Source organism: Rhamphochromis longiceps, linkage group LG6 (genome assembly GCF_057381845.1).
Source record: "Rhamphochromis longiceps isolate RC_006_pf linkage group LG6, R_longiceps_female_GT1.1, whole genome shotgun sequence".
NCBI classification, from domain to species: Eukaryota; Metazoa; Chordata; class Actinopteri; order Cichliformes; family Cichlidae; genus Rhamphochromis; species Rhamphochromis longiceps.
Genome location: NC_140562.1, coordinates 43,769,724 through 43,793,702, shown reverse-complemented (window position 1 = coordinate 43,793,702; position 23,979 = coordinate 43,769,724). Strand labels below are relative to the sequence as shown.

The window sequence follows — 23,979 nt, the reverse complement described above, 5'->3', positions numbered from 1 at the left end:
TGGCGTGATGGTGTGGGGGATACTGCTTGGCACATGTTGGGCCCCTTAGTACCAACTGACTGGTGTTTAAACTCCACAGTCTACCCAATTACTGTTGCTGACCATGGTCTTTATGATCGCATTGTACCCATCCTCTCATGGCTGCTTCCAACGGGAGATTCATAACATGGAGGAACAGCTGACAAATATGCAATGACTGTGTGATGCTGTCATGTCAGTGTGGGCCAAAATTTCTTAGGAATGGTTCCAGCACCTTGTTGAATCAGTGCCATGACAAATTAATTCTGCTCTGGAGGAAAAAGAGGGCTAAGTTGGTACTAGCAAGTTGTACCTAATAAAGTGGCTGTGGAGCGTACACGTGCCTGTCTTCAGTTAGTCAATTCAAAAGAATGCATCTGTGCCTTTTTAGTGGTAACAGTGTTTTGTGCTGTGAATGTTTTGTACTTTTCATAGTAATTAGAATACTACTATAGCAAAGATAAGGGGTTTGAAATATCAGCAACTGGACTGTTTTGTTTACTTTTTTAAATTAAAGTTTTTGATTTTATTGTAATTTGTTGGTGATTATGCCAGAATTAGTACAGTATAGTACATTTAGCATGTGAGTTTGAAATGTCTGTTTCTTCTCTTCGTCCTCATGTATTTATTGTTCAGCTGCAGTTTTGTCTGTCATCATTTGGGTTTCCACAAAGTGACCCATTTGTTTCTGAGCCACAGGTTTCCTGAGAGGATCACAAACAACTGTCAAAAATGGGGAAAGAAGTTACCTGAGAATCACCTTCATCCAGTTTTACCCAGTTGTTGGTCATTTATCAGTCATTTCAGTAGCAGTGTCAAACTTGTGACCTTGTGGTGAAATGCAATTTTCCAGCTTGGGTGTAGTGTGGGCAAAATCCGTTAACGTGTTTCCTAGTATTAATCAAGCTGTGTTTGTTTTGGAAGAAGTAACGGACCAGGATCATCTGAACACTGACATTTTGAACTTACTTTTAATTTTTTTAGTCAAATTAAATTAATTAGCAAGCAAATGACATATGGGTGCAGGGAGGTGGCGAGTAATCATCGTGGGCTTTTGTTATTTTAGATTTGGGGTTCCTGTTTTGTTTTCATTGTGAATCTATTCGTGTGAGGCTTCAATATCAAAGCACTACTGACGCCAAGTTTTCATTTTTGTAAGGTTAAGGTTCTGGTTCCCATTTTTTGAATCCTCTCATATTTTAGTCTCATGGCATTTCCCTGCCTGTTCCTCCCTGTTTGTCTTGTTTCCCCGTTTCTGTTATGTTTACTGTAAATCTTCAGTCAATCACTCTTTATTCATACAGCACCTTTAAAACAGGTGGTGCAGATCAGTGAGACACACCACAGGATGAGCACCTAAAATAATTGCAATCGCAGACCGTGGTAGCATTTTTAGGTTACCTGGAAAGACTGTGGTTGTTCACTTCCTCTGCAGGGTCTGATTGTGGGCTACTGAACTTAGATCACAAGAAAATAGATTTAAGAAGAAAAAAACGAAAAATCTAGAATTAAAATACATTTTTTAAAAGTAAGATCCATCATAAAACTTATATGATCAGTAAGTTGCAATGAGAGACACAAAAAATGTAAAAAACAAACAAACAGTGAAACCGAAATATTTGTTTCATTGGAGAAAGTAAATAAGAAATAAGGTAAATAATGTTTTTCAAGTCAAAACTCAGTCAAAAGTTGGGATGACGCAGTTTTATGTTTGAAGACTGAATCACTTCCAGCTGCTCTCACATCTGCAGAGATACATGGTAAACATTTTCTCTCCAAAGGTTTTCGTCCTGACTCAGAGGACCTGATGGGTTCACGGTCGAGTCCTGCTAGATCCAGAAGCACATATTCCTTTCTTGCTCAGAGTTTAGCAACAGTTGTCTGGTTATAGAAGGACGTTTTGGTGACAGATTGATCCGACAAACAGTTAAAATCTGACTCAAAGGGCCCTCCTATGTTTCTTATTTAATGCAAAAAAAATCAGTTCAGCTACATCTTTACATTTTAAAGTTAATCAAACTGGGTCATCAGTGTGAGGCCAAAGTCACATCTAAATGTCTTCTGTTAACTTGAGACCATCTGTTATTTCCTGTACTATCATGTGTGACCCATAACAGGCAAAATAAACCTGCACCAACTAAAAGAAAAATCCCCATATGACCCACTTCCCCATACGATCGGGAAAATCCAAATCCAACCTAACAAAGGTCTGACTGTCATATCAGACCTGTGAAAGAGACACCCCCGCCACCGCGCTGCTCGACCACATGCTCCCCTGTAATGTTTTTAAAAACAAGCTGATCGCTGATCCTTTGGTTAATGTTTGCTTTATGATATTTTCCACCTCAGGTCCTCTCACAGAGGTGACAGTTGTTTTGCTGTTGTGTACTCGGGGTTCATGTTCTTAGAATTTCTGCCATTTCTGTGGTTTTAACTTCCCTTTATGTCAGCCTGCTTCTCATGCTCAAACTCCAGTCTTTATTTCAAGATTCACGATTCTTTATTGTCATTATGCACAACAAAACATACAGTTATACTCCCTCACGTGGTGCACAACATTTAATTAACAGATAAATGTAGTGATGTATAAAAAGTATAAAGTCTAAGTAAATATATACATACAGATACATGTACTCATGCCTACATAAGTACACAAAAATAACAAATACATGTATGACTATAAAGGCAAAAGCAATAGGAATGAACATGAGATATTCACAGACTATGAAATGTACACAAAAAACTGATGATTACATGAGAATATGTGTATATCTTAGGATGTAAACATGCAGAATCAAAGTAGAATATTGCAGTTTTTACTTGTGTAGTAACATTTTATTACAATAATTTAGTTCCAAATACGTTACAGAGCAACAAAATACTAATATTTTTTTTAATAGTTTATAACCATTAACAGGTTAAGCAGAACTTAAATGCCAAGTTAGCCATTAATGTCAAGGTCATGTTTCCGGCTGTCCCCGGATCTCCATGCAAGTCTTACAATGGGATGATTGTAAGACTCGCATCAAACTACTGTGGAAAATTCACCTCACAGCAGAAGTGAAAGCAGTTAAAAGTAAGAGAATACAGAAGCAGGCTTTCAGTGGAAACAGCGGCTTGGCAGCTGAAAAGGAAGTGGTCTGTTAGACCCTAACATCATCACCTTCAGGGACACGAAAATAGATACAAGATGAGGTCTCACTGGATTACATCGATTCTTACTGGTGAGTAAGAAAAATGCTTTGTGGGGTATCAAAAGTCTGCTTTAGGAAGGAGGCAAATTTCAATGATACTGATGGAAATTTCACCTTCCAGCAGGTTAAAGTTGTGTCAGATGAACAAACAGATATGAGAGAGGGAGTCATGATGGCATGACATACACTCGATGTGGTTGTACTAACTGTGGTGATGGGAGCAGGACGTTTCATTGTTGTTTTTTGAATATTTTAAATGTTAAAAAGCAAAAAAAGTAAACTACAGAAATGCTCATGAGGAGAAAAGTTCAAATATTTTCATTGAATCAAAGAACTTGGGGTCATCAGGAAGTACTCAGGAGTCAGACTGCACTGCTGCTCGTAACAGAAAACAGCACCCACGATTACACATCAGCAAGCTCCGACTCAGGATACAAGAACTCACAGATATGTTCCACTCAAGTCACAAAAATAACATGACCTCCTCCAGCTGATTCATAGGATATACGTCTCAAAGAGAGAATTGAGCGTCATCTGCATAACATTTTAAATCTACAACATTAATCATCTTAATGATCTTAAAACCCCTTTCCTCGCTTTTAATTGAATTCTGATGCTCTTCTGTGAAGATGGTAGTTCATAGGTGCTTCTCCTCCAAACTGGCTGTGGGTCTGCTGGGAGTATAGGATAAAAGATGCAAATCCAGAAGTGGAAATCCAGGAAACCTGGAGGCTACAACTACTGCCAAGAAAACCTTTCCAGTCTCTGTCCAGTCAAATGAATTTGCTCCAAGTAGACTCTGATTACACACTAACTGCATAAAACTCAATGCACCTGAATACACTTTGAAGACTGAATGCTTAAAAAGCATTAAGGTGTTATGTATTGATTAAACAGCAAAAATATTCTTTTTAACCATTTCGAATGGAAAAAAAACTCTTTCTGAAAACGAATCTGCTGAGTGCTTCCCATCAGAGCCAATGAGTTCTTTTTTGGATGAACAGACTGTAAATAAATGTGAAATGAGCAACACTTTTACATAACTGTGGATACAGAGAAATATTTTTGAAACACTTCTTCAGAAAATAAAGGAAAATGAGCTGCAGTGTGGTCCAGTTCTGTGAATCTGTGGTTTCCATCCACTGAGTAAGATAATCATTTCAAATGGAAATATTTTTCTGTTAGATGGTTTCTGTGCCAGCAGCCTTGAGTGTATAGTCATAGATTGTGTATGACAGATAAACAGCCGCAGTGATGTCACCCGCTGGTTTGGAATTCGTTTTTAAGCCAAGTTAGCATTTTTGTCACCATCATGTTTGTTTGTTTGGAGACAGATGTGATTGCATTCATAAACTGTATGGATGCACATACAAGCCAATTAGCTGCCGTGTTATTTGTCAGATAATTCAAAGTGACCCAGGCACTAACAGCATAAACTAGCTGTGTGCTGGCTGCAGGTGCAGATTTTTCCACCAGGTTGTAAACCTGTTATTTGTGCTGTGATTTATATATATATAGGAGACACTGGGGACTCACTCAGAGTCTGAGAAAGGTTCAGGTGGACTTTAGACGAGCTGCAGTTTTTCAACATTTTCCCACTGCTTGAGTAAAACTGAATTTTAAGGACACTGCAGAGAGAGATCTCTCTGTGTGGCTCGTTAAAAGTTGGTGTCCCTCTGATCCCCTTCAGAACTGATCACATCTGGGTTCTGGATGCTGCTTGTTCCTGCTGCTGAGGTCCAACACGTCCAGCTGGGTTCAACAGCCAGCGTGGGCTGTAACCTCTCCTATCTTTATGACACAACGTGGCTTAAGCATCACCCAGATAAACCTCCCACCATGATCTTCTCTGCCAGCCTCAAAGAGGGACGACCCATCCAAGGTGACCGATCATCTCACTTAAAAATGTTGGAAACATGCAGAGAGTGTAAGGCTGTGATTTCACTTTGTGAAGCAGGTGACCAGTAACTACCAGTTACTCTTTTTTTAGGGTTTCAGCTCAACAGTCGTTATACAGTGACTTTGGTGAACCGCTCTCTGGCACTGATGATCTCCAGTATCGAGGACAGAGACCTGGGGCTGTACTACTGTATTTCCTACGTAAACTCAGACTTAAAAATTGGGGAAGGAACCAAGCTTCAGGGTAAGAGTAACCTTTAGGTGATATTTCACTGTGAAATTTTTCTTTAGCTCAGAGTCAGTTCTTCCACACAAACTTCCCCTGCAAAGTCCAAGCAGGACAGAAGGTGAGGTTATGTACTTGATGTAAACACAAATTTAATTCAGGAGCTATTTTACAAACCGGGCTGGACATCGAGAAATTATGCAACTTCTAAACGTTTGCTCGGACTCCAGCCTGAACGAGACGGATTCATGAACAGGTTTTTTAGAAAGATGTCGAGTGAAGTGTGGTCTAAAACGGGGGTGTCAGACATGGCCTGGTAGACAGAACTGGTCTGGGAAAGGGTCCAATTCATCCCACTCACTGGCTTCTGAAAATTTCACTTTTTACTGTACTGACGTCAGTGTTACGGCCTTCTTACTAATGACACGACCCATGGAGTGTCAGACTACACCCAAGTAAGAGATAAAGCATTAACCTGATGAACTTCTTTGATTTACAGCTGCATTTCTTTCTAATGTTGTGTAAATCACATTTTTATATTAAGAAGTCTCCGGGAATAAATGTGGAGTTAAACTTGTTCACACTGAAAAAAAGAAAACCAGTCAGAGGTGATGCAGGACTTCATGTCTCAGAACATGTTTCACCCTCGGCTTTATTTTGTCTGTTTGTCATCAGTTTCAGGTTTATCTCGGTTTCTTTTTAATCACTGGTACTGCATGATCACGGGTTTCATCCTCATGATTATGGTACTGGCTGTTTGTGTCACCCACTGGAAAGCTCGGGCGAAGGAGAAGAAGAAGAAGACCGCCATCCGGACCAGATCCTGACATCACCCGTAAATATATGACAAATAGTAGTAATACTTCAACTCCGACACCAACTACACTTTCACAGCTGATAGTTTATGCCCACTATTACATGGATTCAATGTATTAATGTTGCATTTGTATATATACAACCTGTGTGTGTATGTCTGGGTTTTTATTTTGTGTATAAAGTGTAGATTCTTTGTTTTTCTTCCACTTCTTATTTATGGCATTCTTATGTTGGGTTGCTAAATGCACTGTATTTTTTCCTTCAAGTAGTTAAAATGATTTGTTGCTATTTTGCTTATAAATGCAAAACAAAAAGTTAAGTCTTTGTGTATGTTATTATCCATGTTGCTCAGTTATTTACATATCTTACATATCACATATCTTACAAAGCTATGAACTTCAATACATCTGGAGACACCAAGATAAGGCAACAGGCAGATACTGGAGGTCGTTGGTTTTCTTAGAAATAAACTGAAGTGTATAAGAAATAAATACAAAAATTTCAAAGTTTTAAATTTAAAGTTTTTTAAGTTAAGCTAACAAGTGTAAAGCTGGGGTGGGAGTGGCTGGATGCCATACTGCTTCACAGAGTGAATGGGTTAAACGCAGAGAGGAATTTCCCCACGGTGATCAATAAAGAATACATTATTATTATAAACACACGCCACAGACCGAAAAACGGTGAAGAAGCAAAAACTCTGACGCCCGAACAGGGACTTGAACCCTGGACCCTCAGATTAAAAGTCTGATGCTCTACCGACTGAGCTATCCGGGCTCTGGACGAATTCACATAAATGCTGTATATGACGAGACACGTGCCATATAATTATATTGTTTGTTTGTTTTTTTTAAACTGGTCCGGATCTACGTTAATGGCACAGAGTCGTTTACAGTGTTTATAGCCTTTACAATAGACCCTGTGCACGAGAAAATGCTAACTTCTCGTTTTATGCTAAGGTGCACATAGTCTATTAGCTCTGAAGCGTTTGAAAATACCGGGGAGTAGCTGGCTAGCTCCCTGTTACAAACTGCTACCTTTACTAAACTGTATGCAGCTACAAAATGCAGCAAATACATTTATACAGACGCAGAAATACCACAACAACAACCTTCTCTGATTGTAATTTTTACACTACCTGATTTGTAAACAGAGAATCAGGCTACATTACATTAACAAGAATGAACGAATGACGAAGAACTTCTTCTACAATTCATTATATAAGCACAGAATTCTTTATTTTGATGCGCGTGGCTCTTGTGGTCCTCCATAGGACCAAGGTAGGAATTTTGTTTTGTAATAATTTATTTTGGTTTTCTGGGTCTTAACTTTTAATGAGATGAAAGAAAACGCTAAATTCTAGGGAACCTTGCTGGGTCGTCTAGAAGTGTCCAAGACACTAAACTAAGAATGAAAACAGAAAAGGATTCACAGGCCCCAGCGAGATTTGAACTCGCGACCCCTGGTTTACAAGACCAGTGCTCTAACCCCTGAGCTATGGAGCCTGGGACGAAAGCGAGAGCCGCCAGTATTACCAAAATAGTTAGAGTCAAGTTAGTATAACGGACTTTGCAGGAGTATATCTGTAGAACCAAAGCGCCATTATGTTTTACGACATAATTATTAAGTAAAACAGACATTTTTGAATCCTGGTTACACACGTCATCAGTGGAAGCTAATTGAAACATACATATGAAAAAGTAGAGACGTAGAGATGAAGAGAAATGACTTAAGACTTTAAAAACGTCTAATCGGCTTCTAAAAGTTGATAAACGTGCAACTGAGTTTTCGTTATTCTGTGATTTCAATTTAAATGTTTTCAGTTTAAATAAAACAATCTAGATGTCATTCCATGTCCTCCACTAGACGGCAGTGTGCGACCACCCACACAAAGATAACCACTTTCCTAAACTCCTTTCTTTTAAAAAAAATTTCAGTGAATTCCCAACACATAGAAAAGGGTTTAATTTTACATTTGAAATCATATTCCACCTGTGCGCGTGTTACAAAAAGTAAGCAGGTCAGTAAACTGAAGCTGTATGTGTTCTCTTTCTTTGCGTCCACACTGGTGCGTTTCTGGGCATGGAGTGAGGGGGCAGGAGCTGGTGGGGTCCCCTCTGGAGCCTCATAGTTTTTCACCACAGTGTGTTAGTGAAGATGGAGGCGAAGGGATACGTGCCAGATTAATTTCATCACATAATGGAGGCACCATTTTCCCACTTTTAACCCTTTAGATGGATTCTACTTCCTGACTTTTTGGATAGTGTATTTTTCAGATTTATAAATAAGAGAAGAAAGCGAAGAGTGTTTTTCCTTTGTTGGGTAGAGAGAGGGAGAAAGAAAGGAGCCATGGTTGAGCCGAAAGGATAGATTTTCATTCATGAAGAACCGGGATTTTGTTCCGAAAGTCTTGGAGTGTGTGGACGCAGAAGATCGTATCAACAGGTGAGTGTTTTATACAAGTACTAACATTTGTGCGTAGATTAAAGCTGTAGAAAAGTGAGTATTTCAGGCAGACCTGCCCTCACAAACCTTTAGATTTTTCTTTGCGATACAAGAAGAGCTAGTATTACTGAGAATATGCTTTTTAAAAGCAGGAATGAGAAATCGCGTTTGTGAATTTATTTGCAGGCTGCTGAAAATGAAGTGATTGTGGGTTTAGTATCGAGCCGTGGCGACATTGTTAAAGCTGTTTCGTCTATTGCTGGACTTGTTTTCTTGTTTATATGATTTTTTTATTTTATTTTGGACCCCCTCCCCTGCTGCTGGTGAAATGTGTCCGTCTGAGTGGACATTCCTCCAGATTTCAAAATTATTTCAGAATTTCAAGCATTAGCTACCAAAAAAACTGGATCGGCGTTTGGATTCTCTCCATCTCTCCTCCGCCTCTCCTTTTCCTTTTTTTTCTATTTGATCTACTAATCAAGGTGCAGGTACAGGTGGCCTGTCTGAGCGAGAGAACATACAGGGAGAGTCAGAAGCTGCATGTGTGCATTTGTCTGCATGTGTCTGCATCTTTGGCGTGCGCACTCGTGCGCGTTGAAGACTGTCCAGCGGTCATTTCCCGGTGCCCTGGGGGTCACTTTATACAGCCGTGAATGGCCGACTGTAGCAGAAGTCTCATGGGAAGCAGGAATCAGCTGAAAGAATCTCAGAATCAACACTTCATCCTCGCTTTAGTCTGTTTGGCTCTCGCTGCAGCGCACGCCAAATACGCACAGGTGCGCGCACGCAACCTGCCTCCCCCCGTCTTTTTCTCCTCGGTGTCTACCCTTTATTGTTATTTCCCTAATAATCAAATGCAGTGTCACGTGAAGGACTAGAACTGTCATATTTGACGTGACCAAATCTATGTAATACAACAGCATCTCCTCTATCCTGTCCAATAGGGGCGTGCCTCGCTTTACAGTCGAAAATGTTTATTTTCTGTAGCTACGCACGAATCTGCTCAATGAATGAACACATGAACAACAGAGGTCACGATTATTTCACTGCCACGAGACTGTGGTGGGTGGGTGAAGATTTGTGATATTTTTGGTTAATTCTTGTCATAAACAAAATGCACAAAATTCACAATGGTGACATTACCAGACTCTGATCTCAGGTTCAGATTTTGTTGACATTAATAATCTGGATAATTTCCATTTAAGATGAACATAGTGTCGCTAATAGTGTCATAGTGACATAGTGTCAACCAGCATTTAAAATTGAGTTATGGAAGCAGACTCTCCACTGCTAGTGGTTCTTTTCTTTTCTTTTCTTTTTTTTTTTTTGGGGGGGGGGGGGGTCCCAAATAGAAACAAACCACGAATAATTCTTTAAACATCTCTAGTTATTCAGTAACATGACTGAACTGAATTGTTTTTACTACAGTGAACATGGAGAGATACTTTAACCGCCTTAAATAACGCACAGGTTTAGCCTAAGTGACCTGGAATACGTCACATTAGCCCGTCAAGTGTCCCGGATGGGGCCAGTCTCCAACATCACCACTCCAGGAACAGCACAGCAGAACGTTTTTTCCTAGACTTCGCTGCAGTCGTCACACTTTACGGAGCCACGCAGTGTTCTGCATTGGACCCTCTGTGGGCTGCTTCTGGCCCTCACACCTCTGTGTGTTTAGTTTGTAACCATTGCTTATAACCAAGTTATTAGATGTTTCATTCTTCTCATCCACATTTATGTCCAAAGTCAACAAAGCTGTCCCCGCATAAAGCTCTGTGTCTGCTAAAGTTTAGTGAGTGGGTGGGGAGCAAATCATTGGTGTGCATATACAACTTTTCCTGTCACTGACTTCATAAACAGATGTTTATTTGTTTTTGAATGACAATCAGGGACCGGTCGAACCTGTTCAGGGTCTGGGAGTTGTTCTTTCTGAGGTTGCGCTGTTGGAAGCTACTACTTTCTCAACGTTTCAGTTTGCAACGCCCCAAACTACAGAAGGAAGGCACACACACACCCACAAACACACACACTAGCTGTTGCTGTCTACACCCAGCAAAAGGAATCAGCGGCTTTATTATTTTTTTATTTTTACGCGGCACCGAGGCCGAGACTGGAGTTACCCCAGCGCACAGGAACCTCATCACCAGGCCGCCGAGCTCTGCGTGTGTGTCAGTGTGTTTTAGCGCAGCGTGTCGGTGGTCTAACAAAGGCAGGCTGAGCTGGGGCCGTGATTTCCTTCTCCCCGCGGCCATGCGCGGAGCTCGGATCTTCGTGGAAGAATGCGCCGCCTTCTCCCGGCGTTAGCTCAGCCTCGGCTCCATGTAAGTCCCCCAGCCTGGCTTCGTTTCAGCGATCGGGCCTTTGTTATTTATCACGACACTGGCTCGCACAGACAGGGAGCGATCGTGGCTGAAACGGAGGGATTATAGCGGAGAATTTCAGCCCGTTCGCTGCGCTTTTGGCCTCTGCTTGCCTTTATTTGGGCTAACAGCCTCCTCCTGTTTTACCTCCACGGCGCTGCTGCTTCTCACTGTTTTCTTGTCGTTTCATCTGTGCTTCTCCCCTCCAGGGCCAACAGTAACAACATGCTCCTGGCCTCTGCCGTGGTGGTGTGGGAATGGCTGAACGAACACGGCCGGTGGCGGCCCTACAGCCCCGCCGTCTCCCACCAGATAGAGGCGGCCATCCGGAGCAGCGACCCCCGCGGAGGGAGCGTGGTGCTCGGCCAGGTGGACAGCCGGCTCTCGCCCTACATCATAGATCTCCAGTCCATGCACCAGTTCAGACAGGACACAGGTAAGCTGGGACGATGGGGCATATGGTGCACGCTGCAGAGCTGTCATGTCGGGGTTTATTTGCAGGTTCGGGGACATAAACTTGCTGCACTGAAGCAGAGTAACAGTCCTGTTATGGCCAGGGGTGCTTACAGGATTTCTATTATTGGGGGACCCGTAATGAGGAAGGGGGGGTCCAGTGGAGATCAGCGTCAAATGAAGTGTCGAGAACAGCAGCATGATTGTGAATTTACAGCTTCGGTGTAGTTTTGTTTTACACCTCTTTATTTTTGTAATGCGCTGCGTGGACAGACTAAGGTCAAGTGTACTATTTATGAATATATAAAAATGGAATAGTACTTATATTTTACTTTTTACTACAAGCCTCATTCGCCCAACCACACAAGCACATACACACGCAGCTCGTCTCAGGCCTGTTTCAGACTTCTGCTGTGAATCTTTGTACGTAAGTTGGTGACGTCGTTGTCGGTATTTTTCCTAGTGTGTTGTGCGTTAGTTACCTTGTGTCCCGGTGGCTGGGTGCCCGTTCTTTGTTTCATTTTTACAGTCAAACGTATTTGTCCTTCTACTTTTTCCACTTCTTTGTGCATTGCTTCACATCCAGTTTGCGAAGATACATTTGAAAGCCACAGCGATAAAGTAGCTGGAAATGCACAGGAGGACTGTCGACAGGCCAGCGTTTCACTTCTCAGGTGGTGGTTTGTGGACAATAAACTAGTGACACTTGCAGGTGTTCTCTGTCTTGTACAGGGTTGCTTCAGCATGCAGGCTGTAGTAGCCAGAGACTGAACCCTTGTCATTCTCTCTCATGCCTGAGCCACATCCACCACAGTACTGTGGTACATCAATTTGGAGACTTTTAGGAGAAAACTTTGAAAAGAACTCCGCTATTGCTTTGTCCCTGTTTCATCGTATTTAGTTCCTTCGCATCCAGCGCTGAATCAAAAAGCCTGAGTTTTTCTCTGAGTAGTGACACCTGTCGTTCAGAACAAGACTGCAGCGAGCACGGAGTCCCTAAAATGTACATCACTCAGACCCAAGTGGGCCCTAGCAGGCTCACAGATGTGGAAACTGCTGACACATCTGTAATACAGATGTTCCACACTCCCAGTTTTCTGGTTTCATGTTTATTTTAAAGTCTCTGTTTTCCTGTTTCTCTCACTTACATAACTTTCAAACATTGTTCGTGTAATTGGCGTACACGTGTTCGTCTAATGTCACAGAGTTAATACAGTCTAGACACACAAATATAATTTCTGTAGAAGGAACCTGGCAACACACCCACCAATTCGAGGGGTGTCTAAGGGTTTCCTGCAAAGACACCTCTTGCCCAACCTCAGGAATTCTGTTAGTGCACAGTGTACTTCTTTAGCATCTGGATTTTGGCCTCTACTAATCATGGTTAAAGCTTTTTCCTTAAGTCACTGTTTACCCCTAAACACATCACTGTATAAGCTTAGACAGAGGTATAAGACAGTGGTGTCAAACATGTAGCCCAGGGTCCAGGAAAGGCTTACCAGTGGCTCTATTACAGCTCTCAGGGTAGCTCTAAAAGTCTCAGCAAAGTCATTAATAACTTAATTTTTAATGTCTTAAATTTGCTGTTCCTGGTGTGATGGTGGCAGCCTACTAATCAGGGGTGTTTGGAAAATTAGAAGTATTTTTAGAGCTTGACAAGTTGTTTGACTCATAAAGAATAAGTATTATTTAGTTCCAAGAACTCAACATGTGAAGACTATAATGCACCTGTAATATAATTCATAAAAATATACATCCGTTTGCTCAGCGTATGACGACTGGGACCATTCTTATATACCCTGAGACGTCTCCAAAGGCAGTGTTATCCAGGAAAATCCTGCTAGAGAATGCAGTCAATCTGGGATTCTGCTGGACAATCCTCCAGATGTTTGCACCACATTTATTTGGGTCAACAGGGCTGAAATATGCGATGTGAGGAAATCGAAAGACACCATCTGTGATCTCTCATAGGATCTGACTTCACGTTTAAAAGGCTGGCTGAAGGCTCGAGATCCAGCCCTCTGCAAACTTTAATCCAGCCCAGAACATTTGAGAATGCAGAGTTTGTTAGAGAACAGTTCAGTCACACAGTCTGGGTTTCAGCAATAAGAACCACCAGTTTGGTGAATGGCTTGAGTTTGTTTGGTTTTTCCTGATGTTTGTGGGCTGCATTTGAGATGTTTCAGACGTTCTCTTATCTGACAACAGAAACAGAAAAACGTACATGAGACCAGTTTCACTGTGAATTTTGTTGCATTGAACAACAACAACAACAAACTTTATTTATATAGCACATTTAAAAACCAGTGGTGTACCAAAGTGCTTAACATGCAAGAGGGTAAGATGAAGTAACAGGGAAGGATGAGGGCTATGGCAAGGTACCAAAACGTGCTAGCAGGTTGAATGGCATTAAAACACACGAAGGGAAAAGAATTGCATATAAAAGCATAAAAGAAGGCTAAGTGTAGAGGATCAAACAGTCAAAAAATTAAAAATGAATTAAAAGCCGAAGATAAGAATAAGCGTTAAGCTAACTATCAAGCAAGCGTTAACTGGTAGAAAAGGTGAGGCTAAATAAGTGGGTTTTTAACCGCGATTTGAAGGATTGAATGGAATCAGACTCACGTATAGCGATGGGGAGGTTATTCCATAAATCGGGTGCAGACAAGGCAAACGCGCGGTCACCTCTAGTCTTCAGCCGAGATCTTGGCAGTACCAGGAGTGACTGGGAAGATGATCTTAATGCTCTAGTAGGGGGGTATGATCTAAGTAGCTCAATGAGGTAGCTTGGTGCTATATTGTTAATAATTCAGAAGGTAAGCAGCAGGATTTTGAATCGGATGCAGTACTTAACGGGAAGCCAACGCAGATCAGCAAGGACACGGGTGATAGAGACACGCCGTCCACTACCAGTAAGGAGACGAGCAGCTGCATTCTGAACAATTTGGAGTCTATGAAAGAGAGTAGAGTTAAGACCGAAGTAAAGTGAGTTGCAATAATCCAACCTGGATGTCACAAAGGCGTGGATAAGCTTTCCAAGGTCCCGATGTGGAACATAATGTCTGGCCTTGCTAATAAGACGCAATTGATGGAAACAAGATTTAACAACAGAAGACGCTTGTTTATCGAACTTAAAAGAGCAATGAATATTCAAACAGAGAGTAGGAGAGAGTCAGACGGATATAAACAGCAAACAGAAAGCCAAGTGAGCTAAACTGCACTGAAGCACATGAAGGGACGGGAGATGGGAGACCACGGAAGTGGTAGTTTGAGTATTTGCACGTATATCTAGAGTGTTTTTAACACCTCCTGACGCCCTAGCAGAGCTGTTAATACAGTTTAATTCAGAAACAACGTGTTAAACACCAAAGTCACAAAAACAGTCAAACTACAACAAACTGAACGTCAATGCAGTTTCATCACAGTTCATGACCTAGCCACGACCGCTAATCTACTGATGCAGCTTCCTGAGCGTAATTTTTACATGTACTTTTTGACTTGTACTGATTCATTTCAGTGTTGATGGACTAAATGATTCGGTCACTTACACCAGAAACTGCAGGTGTTTGTTTCGTGTTTATTACATGACGTCATCATTAAAAATAAATGGTTAGGTTCGGAAAAGGGTCACGGTTAAGTTTTTTTTGAGTGGAGAAAATTCAAAGTGGCTTGCAAAAGCAGCAGGCGGTCTAGTTTTTGGTACTAAGGGGCTTTATATTACCACAGCTTTGATTTGATACTTTCAAGTTTTAAAAAGAAAACTCAAAACATTGTAGAAATGCATTTTTAGCAAACAGAAAGCTCTTTAAAACAGTAAGATAAGAAAGCGCCCAAAACATAACATGAAATCTTTGAAAAATAACAAATAAAAAAGAAGGCCAACAAGTTTTTGTCTTTAAATATTTCTGTGATACAGAACAAATGTTAGTGTGTGTGTGTGTGTGTGTGTGTGTGTGTGTGTGTGTGTGTGTGTGTGTGTGTGTGTGTGTGTGTGTGTGTGTGTGTGTGTGCTTGAGATCCAGCAGTATGATGTTTTGGAGCAGCTGTGAATGACCATCACAGCTCTGAGTTCACTGCATACTTAAACCCTTATCCACTGACACTAAACACACACACATGCACACACACTTTCCCAGCAGCTGCATCCTCCTCCGACGGAGAAAAGAAACAGAGGGACCTCGACTTTGTGGACAGAATGGAGTATTTCAAGGCTTAATGAGCAGAGTTCACTCCAGCCGTCCTCCTCTGTTGCTCCCTCTGCTCTTCCATTTCTGCTGCCCGAGTGTTTAGTTTCATCGATAGGCAAAAAAAAAAAAAAAAATCCCAGGGGTCTTTCTGTCCGACGTGGGAGAGAGAGAAGTGTATGAGTGTGTTTTCGGTGCAGAAGGAGTGAGATAATTGGGCAGTGCGTATTCTTTCGTTCTTTCTCTCACGCTCACATCGTTTTTCCAGAGATCTTGGATTTTCCCAAACAGATGCGAGCACGCTCATTGTGGTTTTGACATGCACGGAAGGGAGAAAGCGTTTAGAGAAGTAGAAGCTGAGGCGCAGGTTCTGATAAGTCTGAGGTTATAATGTACATAAAGAACACTCAAAAAAATAACTTTTTGAATGAACATAAAAAAATCATGGAAAGAATTCCCACATAATTAAATTGCTTTATTTTAGCATTATGCAATTCTGTTATTCCAACTTAATGTGCTTGAGTTGGACTAACTTGATTAATTAATGATGAATCAACTGTTTTACTACAGTTGAGTCCAACTTAATTTAATTGAGTTGATCCAACCCATGCAAATTACGTTAGTGCGACAAAAATGCTTAATTGTAATAGAAAGCCATGTGGAAATCCTTTCCATGATTTTTTAAAGAGTTATGTTTTTTTGGAGTGTTCAACAAAGTCTAGAGTCTGGTTAACATAAAATGTTAATGGATTTATAATAACTTCCACTCCATCCATCCTCTTATCTTTACCATCTTTTGTAAATGTAACAACCACCCAATTTCATTTTTATAATTCCCACTTAGTTTTCAGTTCTACGTTTGTTAAACCCCAGAATGCTCTTATGTTTTTCATCTCAGATATTTTGCTTTCTCCTTAAATCTGGTGGCCTTATGGGACAGAGATGTAAAAAGCAGGCACAGAGCAACAGATACGATACTGATGAAGTATGAAATAGAGGAGTTGGGGTGGAGGTGGGCTGCAAAGTGGCTTGCAGATAGATGAGGACCTGTAGGGAGAACTGTTCATGTACCACAGGGAAGTGACCTGAATGCAGACTCTCAGAAGCTGAGCTGTTGCCTTTAAATACTTTAAATGCTTCCCCCTGTGTGAGATTTGCCAGTTAGATCAGTAGAAGGTAGCTGAGTCATCACCTGATGTGACTGGCTTGGAGACTGGCTGGTGCAAAAGCACATCACATTTCAGATGGCACAAAGGCGAATTCACACAGGTTTGTTTTGAAGTTGTTCCCTGTGCTTTGTGCACAAAACTGTTCCATATATTTATTTTTCAAAGTGTGGAAATATAAACCGTCCTAATGGAAGATGAGGTCCTCAGCACCTTTGAGCTGCCAGGTCCTCCTGCAGACCACCTCCTGCATGCAGATGGAGACTTCCTTTGGAGAGCGGCGCGTACATTTGACCCCGCTGGGAAGAATACATGCACTACAGGTCTGTCTTTACAGTCACGTATGAAAGGATCTCCCTCCCAGTGCAAGCTCTCCCAGCACTGTCAGATGTGGTTGGAGCAGAGCGTGTTTCCTGTTCACCTCAGGTCTCGCAGCGGGATCGTCGCTCCGCAGACGCTCGCTGCGCTGTCACCACTGATAGCACGCCGTTTAGCTGACATTCAGGGAAAAGCCTTCATGTTCCTGTGCTGCCCTGCTTCCCTGGGAGCTTCACTGCTAACAGTGATGTGGTATTTCTGCTCTGCACTTCTTAGACATGAAGGTTGTCATTGTGGTGGCGGTGGTCTCGTTTCTGTGGGTGCGCTCTTCCTTTGGACCGTGGCGGCTTTTCAGTTCGTCCTTGCTTGCGATCCAGCTCCTTTTCTTTAACTTTAATTAACTTCTCTGATGGATCATCTCGAATCACTTCATCACTTGTAGTTTTTGGAAAAGGGAGCGTAATTATTCTTATATGCAAAAATGTGACGTTATGACCTTGATGAGCTATTTGGGACGAGACTTAAATGAGCCTCCTTTGAACACATGTATGCTTTCAGTCATTTGTGTGAGTACAACACGATTTCCTGTAAACACAAAGATTTTAATCTGACAGTATCTTAACTTCCTGTTCCTGTCCTGCTTGAAGTTCTTTTTATGTGAAATTGGTACAGAAGGGATTTTTTTTACATGTTAAATAATAATAATGATATGTATATTGTTGTTAGTCCCCGTAGGGAAATTACTCCTCTGCATTTAACCCATTCACCCAGTGAAGCAGTGGCAAGCCACCAATGCAGCACCCGGGGAGCAGTGTGTAGGGACGGTACCTTGCTCAGGGGTGTCTCAGGGTAGCCGTTCAGTGAAGTCGAACCCCCAACCTTCCGATCATGGGGCAACCACCCTACCTGCTGAGCTATCCCTGCCCTATATTTATATTTGAACCAAAAATCCTCTATTTGCCTTCATACTTCTGTCCTGCTTTTCATGAAGATTTACAGTCAATCAGCAGCAGCTCTGGTATGAAAACAGTGAAGATTTTGGACTTCTCTTCTTTTGAGTTTGCGAGGAGACAAACCCATGCAAATATTTTGAGAGAAATAAATGCAGAGCCGCTACAGCCAGCTGCCTCTCCAGAGAGTCTCTCATTCTTTGGGCAGATTCTGGCTTCACAAACTTGGACTGCAGCTGGAAACTGTAACAGTTTATGCTCACCACTTTCATCCTCTAGTGTTCTTTTCACTTGTCGCACACGTTGGTTTGCACACTTATATAAATTGTGTTGATGTCACAGCATGTGTGAGCAGTGACCAACAGGCTGAACATAGCTGCAGCATATGTGCACTACAGTAGCATGTGAAGCAGAACAAGACTGTGGGACGAGAGGCTGAGTGGAGAGGCAGCTGGATGATGCTGGACGACCTGGTGACCCTGCTGTTAGGAGAAAGAAACAAGATGAAGATGGCCAGGGCTAGTTTCACAATATGGACAAAGTGATTGCCATCCAGTAAATTGGTTGGCCAATCGTCTTTTACGCTTGTGTGTAAACATTTTTTAAAAATTAGTCACTAATTAGTGTTCATGTGGTTTAGGAGAGGCCTGACTTAGCAGAAAATCTTTGTACCCAGCACATTTGAGCTGCTCTGACTGCATAACCGAGATGAGGGTGTGGTTGTTGAAATAAAGTAAACACGTTTTTATGAGATGTTTTCAACAGAGTGACGTAAATGTCCTTATTTTACTGGGCTTTAAAAGAGCGGCTCGTCATCGCTTTCTTTGTGCGGCTTCTGTTTTTTTCAGACTTCGAGGGCATCTTGTGTTTTTTTGTTGCCCCTGCAGCTTGTTGCTGCTCTCGCTCCAGCTGGTCCTGCTGAAGGAGGCACATTCCCAGACCCCCACAAAGCCCCGGGGCGTTAGGGTCACAGTAGAAGGCGGGTCGGGGGTGGATTCCCCAGAGACGGAGGGTTGGGGGTAGATTGGTGGTGACAACAAAGAGCGGAGGAAGGGGGGAGAGGGAGTGGCAGCAAACATCAACACTGACTCTGTCTGCACGCACAACAAACCAGTTGGCAGGAAATAAACAATGGGTTTGCACGCACTGGTGAAACCTCCATGCAAGAGACGAGATGTTTGTTTAAAGGGTCTTGTTGTTTGATATGTTTGGGTTTTATCTATCAAGCCCACAGTCTGCAGACGTGTCACACTGCTCTGCTTCTAATGTTCAGGCTACTACGCTTCAGTGTTTCTGAAAATCTGCAGCAGAAGGATTACCAAAGACTAAATGTCTCGTTTGACATTTTTAAGCCTTGTAAAGGTAGTGGAACAAGCTCTGAACACAGTATTTTGGTATCACCTTTCTAAGGTAAAAGCTTCTTAACCATCTCAGATTTTCTTAAAAATTCAAAACCAACACCAAGGATCGGGCGAAGAGTTAGCACCGCCTCTTCATATTCACTTTTTACCTTATTCCCAAATGGAAACTGGGTCTCTTCCTTTGTCTCAAACTCTCCGCTTTATGTTCTGCTTCCTCTGGTTCACCTGATCTGTCTCTCTTCTCGACCTCTTGCCCTCTTTGTATGCTTTTCTCTCTCACACTCTCTGAAGCTGAAAATTGAATCTGAACCCAACACTCGAGGGACGGGACTCTTTCAAGGTGAGACAAAGACACGAAGAGAGGGAGAGAGAGAAGAGGACAAAGTGGGTGGGTGTGGAAAAAAAAGAGTGGAGAGCTCAGCTGAAAGTTAAACAGTGATGAGGAATATTAGTGGAATAAGAAACGATGGAGAGCGCCGAAAAATCATGATATTGTCAGGAGATGAAAAAGTGACTTCTTTAAATCACATGCCTGGACGTGTCGTCTCTCTTTGGTATGATAGTAAATATCTTTAAGAGAATGAACATTATCGCTGTAAATGTACTGTTATCTAAAGAGATAACAGTTGGAGTTTCCATTCAGGCCCACAGATGAAGAAAGTTCCAAATACAAAGGTTATCAAATCAATAAATCTACCCAGAATCTAGATATGAGCCGGCGTCATACGCGTATCACAAACAGCCCACTGACAGGACTGCAGAGTGGCTAAATTTACAAAGGAAGATAAAACTATCAAGTGAAAGAAGTGTGAAGAGGTTAAATACGGAGCCCCGCAAGGGACATTGGAGAAAAAAAATTAAAGATGAACTTTTGCGAGATCTTGCAAAATAGGCCGAATCCTTCCGAGGCCGCCAGCTCAATGCTGACCAGGTGGTCGAGGAACGATGTGCCCAGAGTGCGGTGTTCCCTCTGGCTCTAGTGGGCCTCGACCTCCCGGTCATCTTCGAGCAGGTGGGTAACAGACGTCTCTGAAGACTTTTGCAAATATGTGATGTCTTGATAAACCGAGCAGATATTTGAAGTTTACACTTTCTGTAACCCAGAAAGAGTAATATTAAAACTAACTAGCTGCAGCCAATGTTGGAAACTGGAATTGGCTGGGCCGCGCTATGAATTCTTGGATAGGTTGGGCCACAAAGGATACACCCGGCCCATCCATCAAATTCGGGGAAATGAAGGATGCATTTGAAGCAGCCTTCAAATTGAGACAGCCTTCGTCGCCTGGCTGTGAAGTCATCGGCCTTCAGATGCACCCTGTGAAGGATGCGGCCTATTTTGCGAGATCTCTCAAAACCTTTGTGAGATCTCGCAGAAGTCCCTCACAGGGCTCCGTAGTTAAACACATAAATCAGGCTGAAAACAAGACCGCTGCTGCAGACAAAAAGCACTTTATGAACCTGTGTGAATTTTAAATGCTCTGCTCAGTAAACGTGAAAAAGAGCTAAAGAGCTGAAAAAATTCCGACTGTGTCAGGCAACAGGACATCGGCATCATTTTTTAATTGCTTGCAGCCAATAAGATAATAGCAGAAATCAAGCAGCTTCCAGGAATCCCGATTTCTTACTGATGCTATTCAGGAGAAACAGGCAGACTTTTTATTATTTCTTAAAACCGCAGGAAATCAAACACAGGTGAAACTGATGAGGGTGGACAGACAATCACAAAGGAGGGAAGGAAACAAAAGCAGAAAGTGAAAACACATGTGACACGTGAGAAACGTAACCTTCAAAGTAAAACACAAACACAGCAATGTGACAGGAGTGCCCTGAGTCAGTGTTAAAACCATTTTTGTTTACCCTGTCCCGTCAGTGCATTAGCATATGTTTGCAAAGGCTGTTGCATAAAAATGTCTGACTTGAAACTGCTGTTCCAGTTGTGCAACACCGCCGCGTTTAAAGCTCACTAATCCTCGAGAAGCAGACCGAAGAAAGCCAAGTTAGTGTCCTGCAGAGTGTCAGCTTGTTTTCTGTGCAGAAGGAAGTCCAGGGAAAGTGAGATGAAGAAGCTGGAAGGGTCAGAGCTCAGCTTTTCTCTCTCAGTTGTTGTTGTGAAACTCTGCGTGTCGAGTTACTGTTACTGGGAGGCCTCCGGGGGGGCATCACTCACCGCCTGTGCACACACATATAGGAAAGCATGTGAAGGCATCAGTAAATATTTATGTCCCTGCTGCTTCTCGGGGAGTTTTTTAGCCTTAAAGTGTGAGTTCACCCCTAAATTTGAATTCTCCTCTGTCCTGTAGTGCTGTGAATTTCCCCCCCCGAAAAAACAACGTCGCTGTCCAGAAACCGTGAATCTCGTTGCATGTAGGAACTGTTTTCTTTCTACTGAACTACACCCAGCAGACAGAGGTATCCGTCTGACCATGACGAGAGGCTGAAGATTTTGTTTGGCGCATGTAGACGGAAAGAAAACAGGGGTCCAGTTCAGTGAGAACCAAATCTCAGTGCGGCATAAAGGATTATTATGAAGTGTGAATAATGCAAACTCAAGCGAGTCCAAGAATAAAAATAAGAAGCAGGGAATGAACATAATGGGGTCTACTTTAATGTTCAGGAGCTCGTTTTATTTATTCAGCCTAGGTAGTCGCCCTAATCTCAGTGTTAAGATTACAAAAGCTGGCGCAAGTTTGCAGTTTGGCTGGAAAAAGAGAAAGCAAAGAAGGATGAAAGAAGAAAAAGTGACAGCAGAGGAAGAGACGGCATCAGACAGCAGGAGGGTGAGAAATCAGGACGAAGTAATGAACAAAACAAGAAACAAGAACAGAAAGTGTGAAAGTGACGTTTCGGTTTTATTGCTGTGAGAATGTGCCACAATCCGGTCTCGGTGCAACCTTTCCAAGTGTGTCAATTTGAATTTTTCCATCCCTGTCTTCATAAAGACTCCGGAGGTGTTCATCAGTCTCGCCAGCCCTGAGCCCCGCTCGAGGGCGCTCGGGGGGCCATTTGAGGATGATGAATGGAGAAGTGGAGCTACGAGGTCGAGGAATATTTTTCGAGAAGTTGTTAAAATTGCAGTAGTTTCGGCTCATTTGCTTCTGGCCGGGTTCAGGTTGGGTTCAAACTGGGACACGTCACATTTGAAAGATGGGGAAGAAATCTTCGTCGTCCTTTTAACGGGTGGAGGAAAGTTAAAAAGGATGATGTCACAATGTTTCGGTGCACATCTGATTTAAGAGGGTCTGGGGGAGCAGGGGGAGCCCAGGATGATACTGGATGTGCATCGCGCTGTATGCTAGATGCTTGCTAAGCTCTGCTGAGGAGTCCTTATTTAGATTTAGTCCAAGCAAAATGTGCCAGACTTTAAGAACTAAGAATAACGAGCACATAGTCTTTACACCGCTGCCAGCGAATGTGATTTCATCCATTCTGGTTTATCTGGCTTTCATAGAATTAGAAATATGTACATTTGAACACAGAATAAAACCTTCCCACATGTAACGTACTGCATTATTTCAACCCTCGAGTGACTGAGCTGTTTTACGGACTAAAATAAGGTTTAGATTTTATATGGGAAAACTTTTAGTTAATGTTTCTGTATGTGGTTATCACACTGTTTCCTTTATCTATGACAGATACTCCAAAGGATGTTAAAAAAACATCTCATGTCTCACTTTATTTTCTCACACTTACCTGGGTCAAGCCAGTCAAGCGCATGCCTCTTTCCTCCTCTCCGGCTCCTCTGGAAGGACACCGAGGTGTTCACAAGCCAGTCGAGAGGTGCGATCTCTCCAGCGTGTCCTCGGTCCGCCCTGTGGTCATGTCCTAGTTGGACATTCCTGAAATACCTCATCTGGGAGGCATGCTGGTCTCCCAATTCAGTTTGGTCCTGGGTTGATGGGCTAGCCAATGTATGATTCAAAGAACTCCTATGATGGAGTGAGGAAAGCTCAGCTGAACCGGGGATACCGTGCAGCCAGGCCTGGGGGATGGGCTCATTCAAGGGGCACTTGGCGGCCGACCGTAATCCACAGTGTACGAACGAGCCACGTGTGTTTGTCCAATCTTAGCTGCTTAAACTGGCTGTATTTATTGTAAACGATAAAAAAAAATCCAGTTTAGAAAGTTATTTGTTACTTTCAAGAGTCTGTTTCAAACTAAATCTGAACATCTGGTTTGCAGATGTGGATATTTTAAATATTTTGTCCAAAAACACTTGAAATGATGCCTTTTGAAGCAGCAAACCTCACTCCTCTCAGTCTGTTTGAGTTCAGTGAAGAAAATCACAAAATAATCATTGGAAGTGTAAATTTACAATATAATCAAAGCCTACAGAACAGAAAACATACATATATTTCACACTACTTGTTTCACCAATGACCCAACCCGACTGCCTTTGGGTTTTCATGATTTCAAGTCACAGCAGCATCTAAGGATTTTAATTACTGGTAAACTGTTGCTGTATAGACAGCAGTGAAAAATGCCCGCTGTGGTTTCAGTGACCCAGTGTGATGTATTTAAATTCTGTCAGTGACCCAGGGCCTGTCAGCTTTCTGTCATTTATAAAGCTGATAAGGAAGGACGCCTGTGTCTCC

General features: G+C 42.3%; 1 protein-coding gene, 2 non-coding genes and 1 gene segment (V, D, J or C); 2 read left to right on the top strand and 2 right to left on the bottom strand.

Annotated features, from left to right (window-relative positions):
* The first annotated feature begins 3,178 nt into the window (after window positions 1-3,178).
* LOC146668852 (Ig kappa chain V-V region T1-like) lies at window positions 3,179-6,413 on the top strand. The segment is given in 4 exon segments: window positions 3,179-3,242; window positions 4,903-5,094; window positions 5,203-5,355; window positions 6,013-6,413. Coding segments are annotated over 4 exon segments (531 nt in total).
* Window positions 6,414-6,854: 441 nt separating this feature from the next.
* Window positions 6,855-6,927, bottom strand: trnak-uuu (transfer RNA lysine (anticodon UUU)). Its single transcript has one exon. It is a non-coding gene; the product is annotated as a tRNA-Lys (tRNA).
* A 655-nt stretch (window positions 6,928-7,582) lies between these two features.
* trnat-ugu (transfer RNA threonine (anticodon UGU)) lies at window positions 7,583-7,655 on the bottom strand. Its single transcript has one exon. It is a non-coding gene; the product is annotated as a tRNA-Thr (tRNA).
* A 613-nt stretch (window positions 7,656-8,268) lies between these two features.
* Window positions 8,269-23,979, top strand: part of LOC146668847 (E3 ubiquitin-protein ligase DTX4-like) — a 42,566-nt gene continuing 26,855 nt past the window's right edge. Inside the window, exons 1-2 of one of the 2 annotated variants that reach the window (XM_085410913.1) lie at window positions 8,269-8,595; window positions 11,165-11,391. In XM_085410913.1, coding sequence (XP_085267039.1) covers window positions 8,531-8,595; window positions 11,165-11,391 — 292 coding nt within the window. In that variant the 5' untranslated portion in view covers window positions 8,269-8,530. Of the gene's footprint in view, window positions 8,596-10,564; window positions 10,917-11,164; window positions 11,392-23,979 lie in introns of those variants that run through there. The other variant, XM_085410914.1, reaches the window with a different exon arrangement.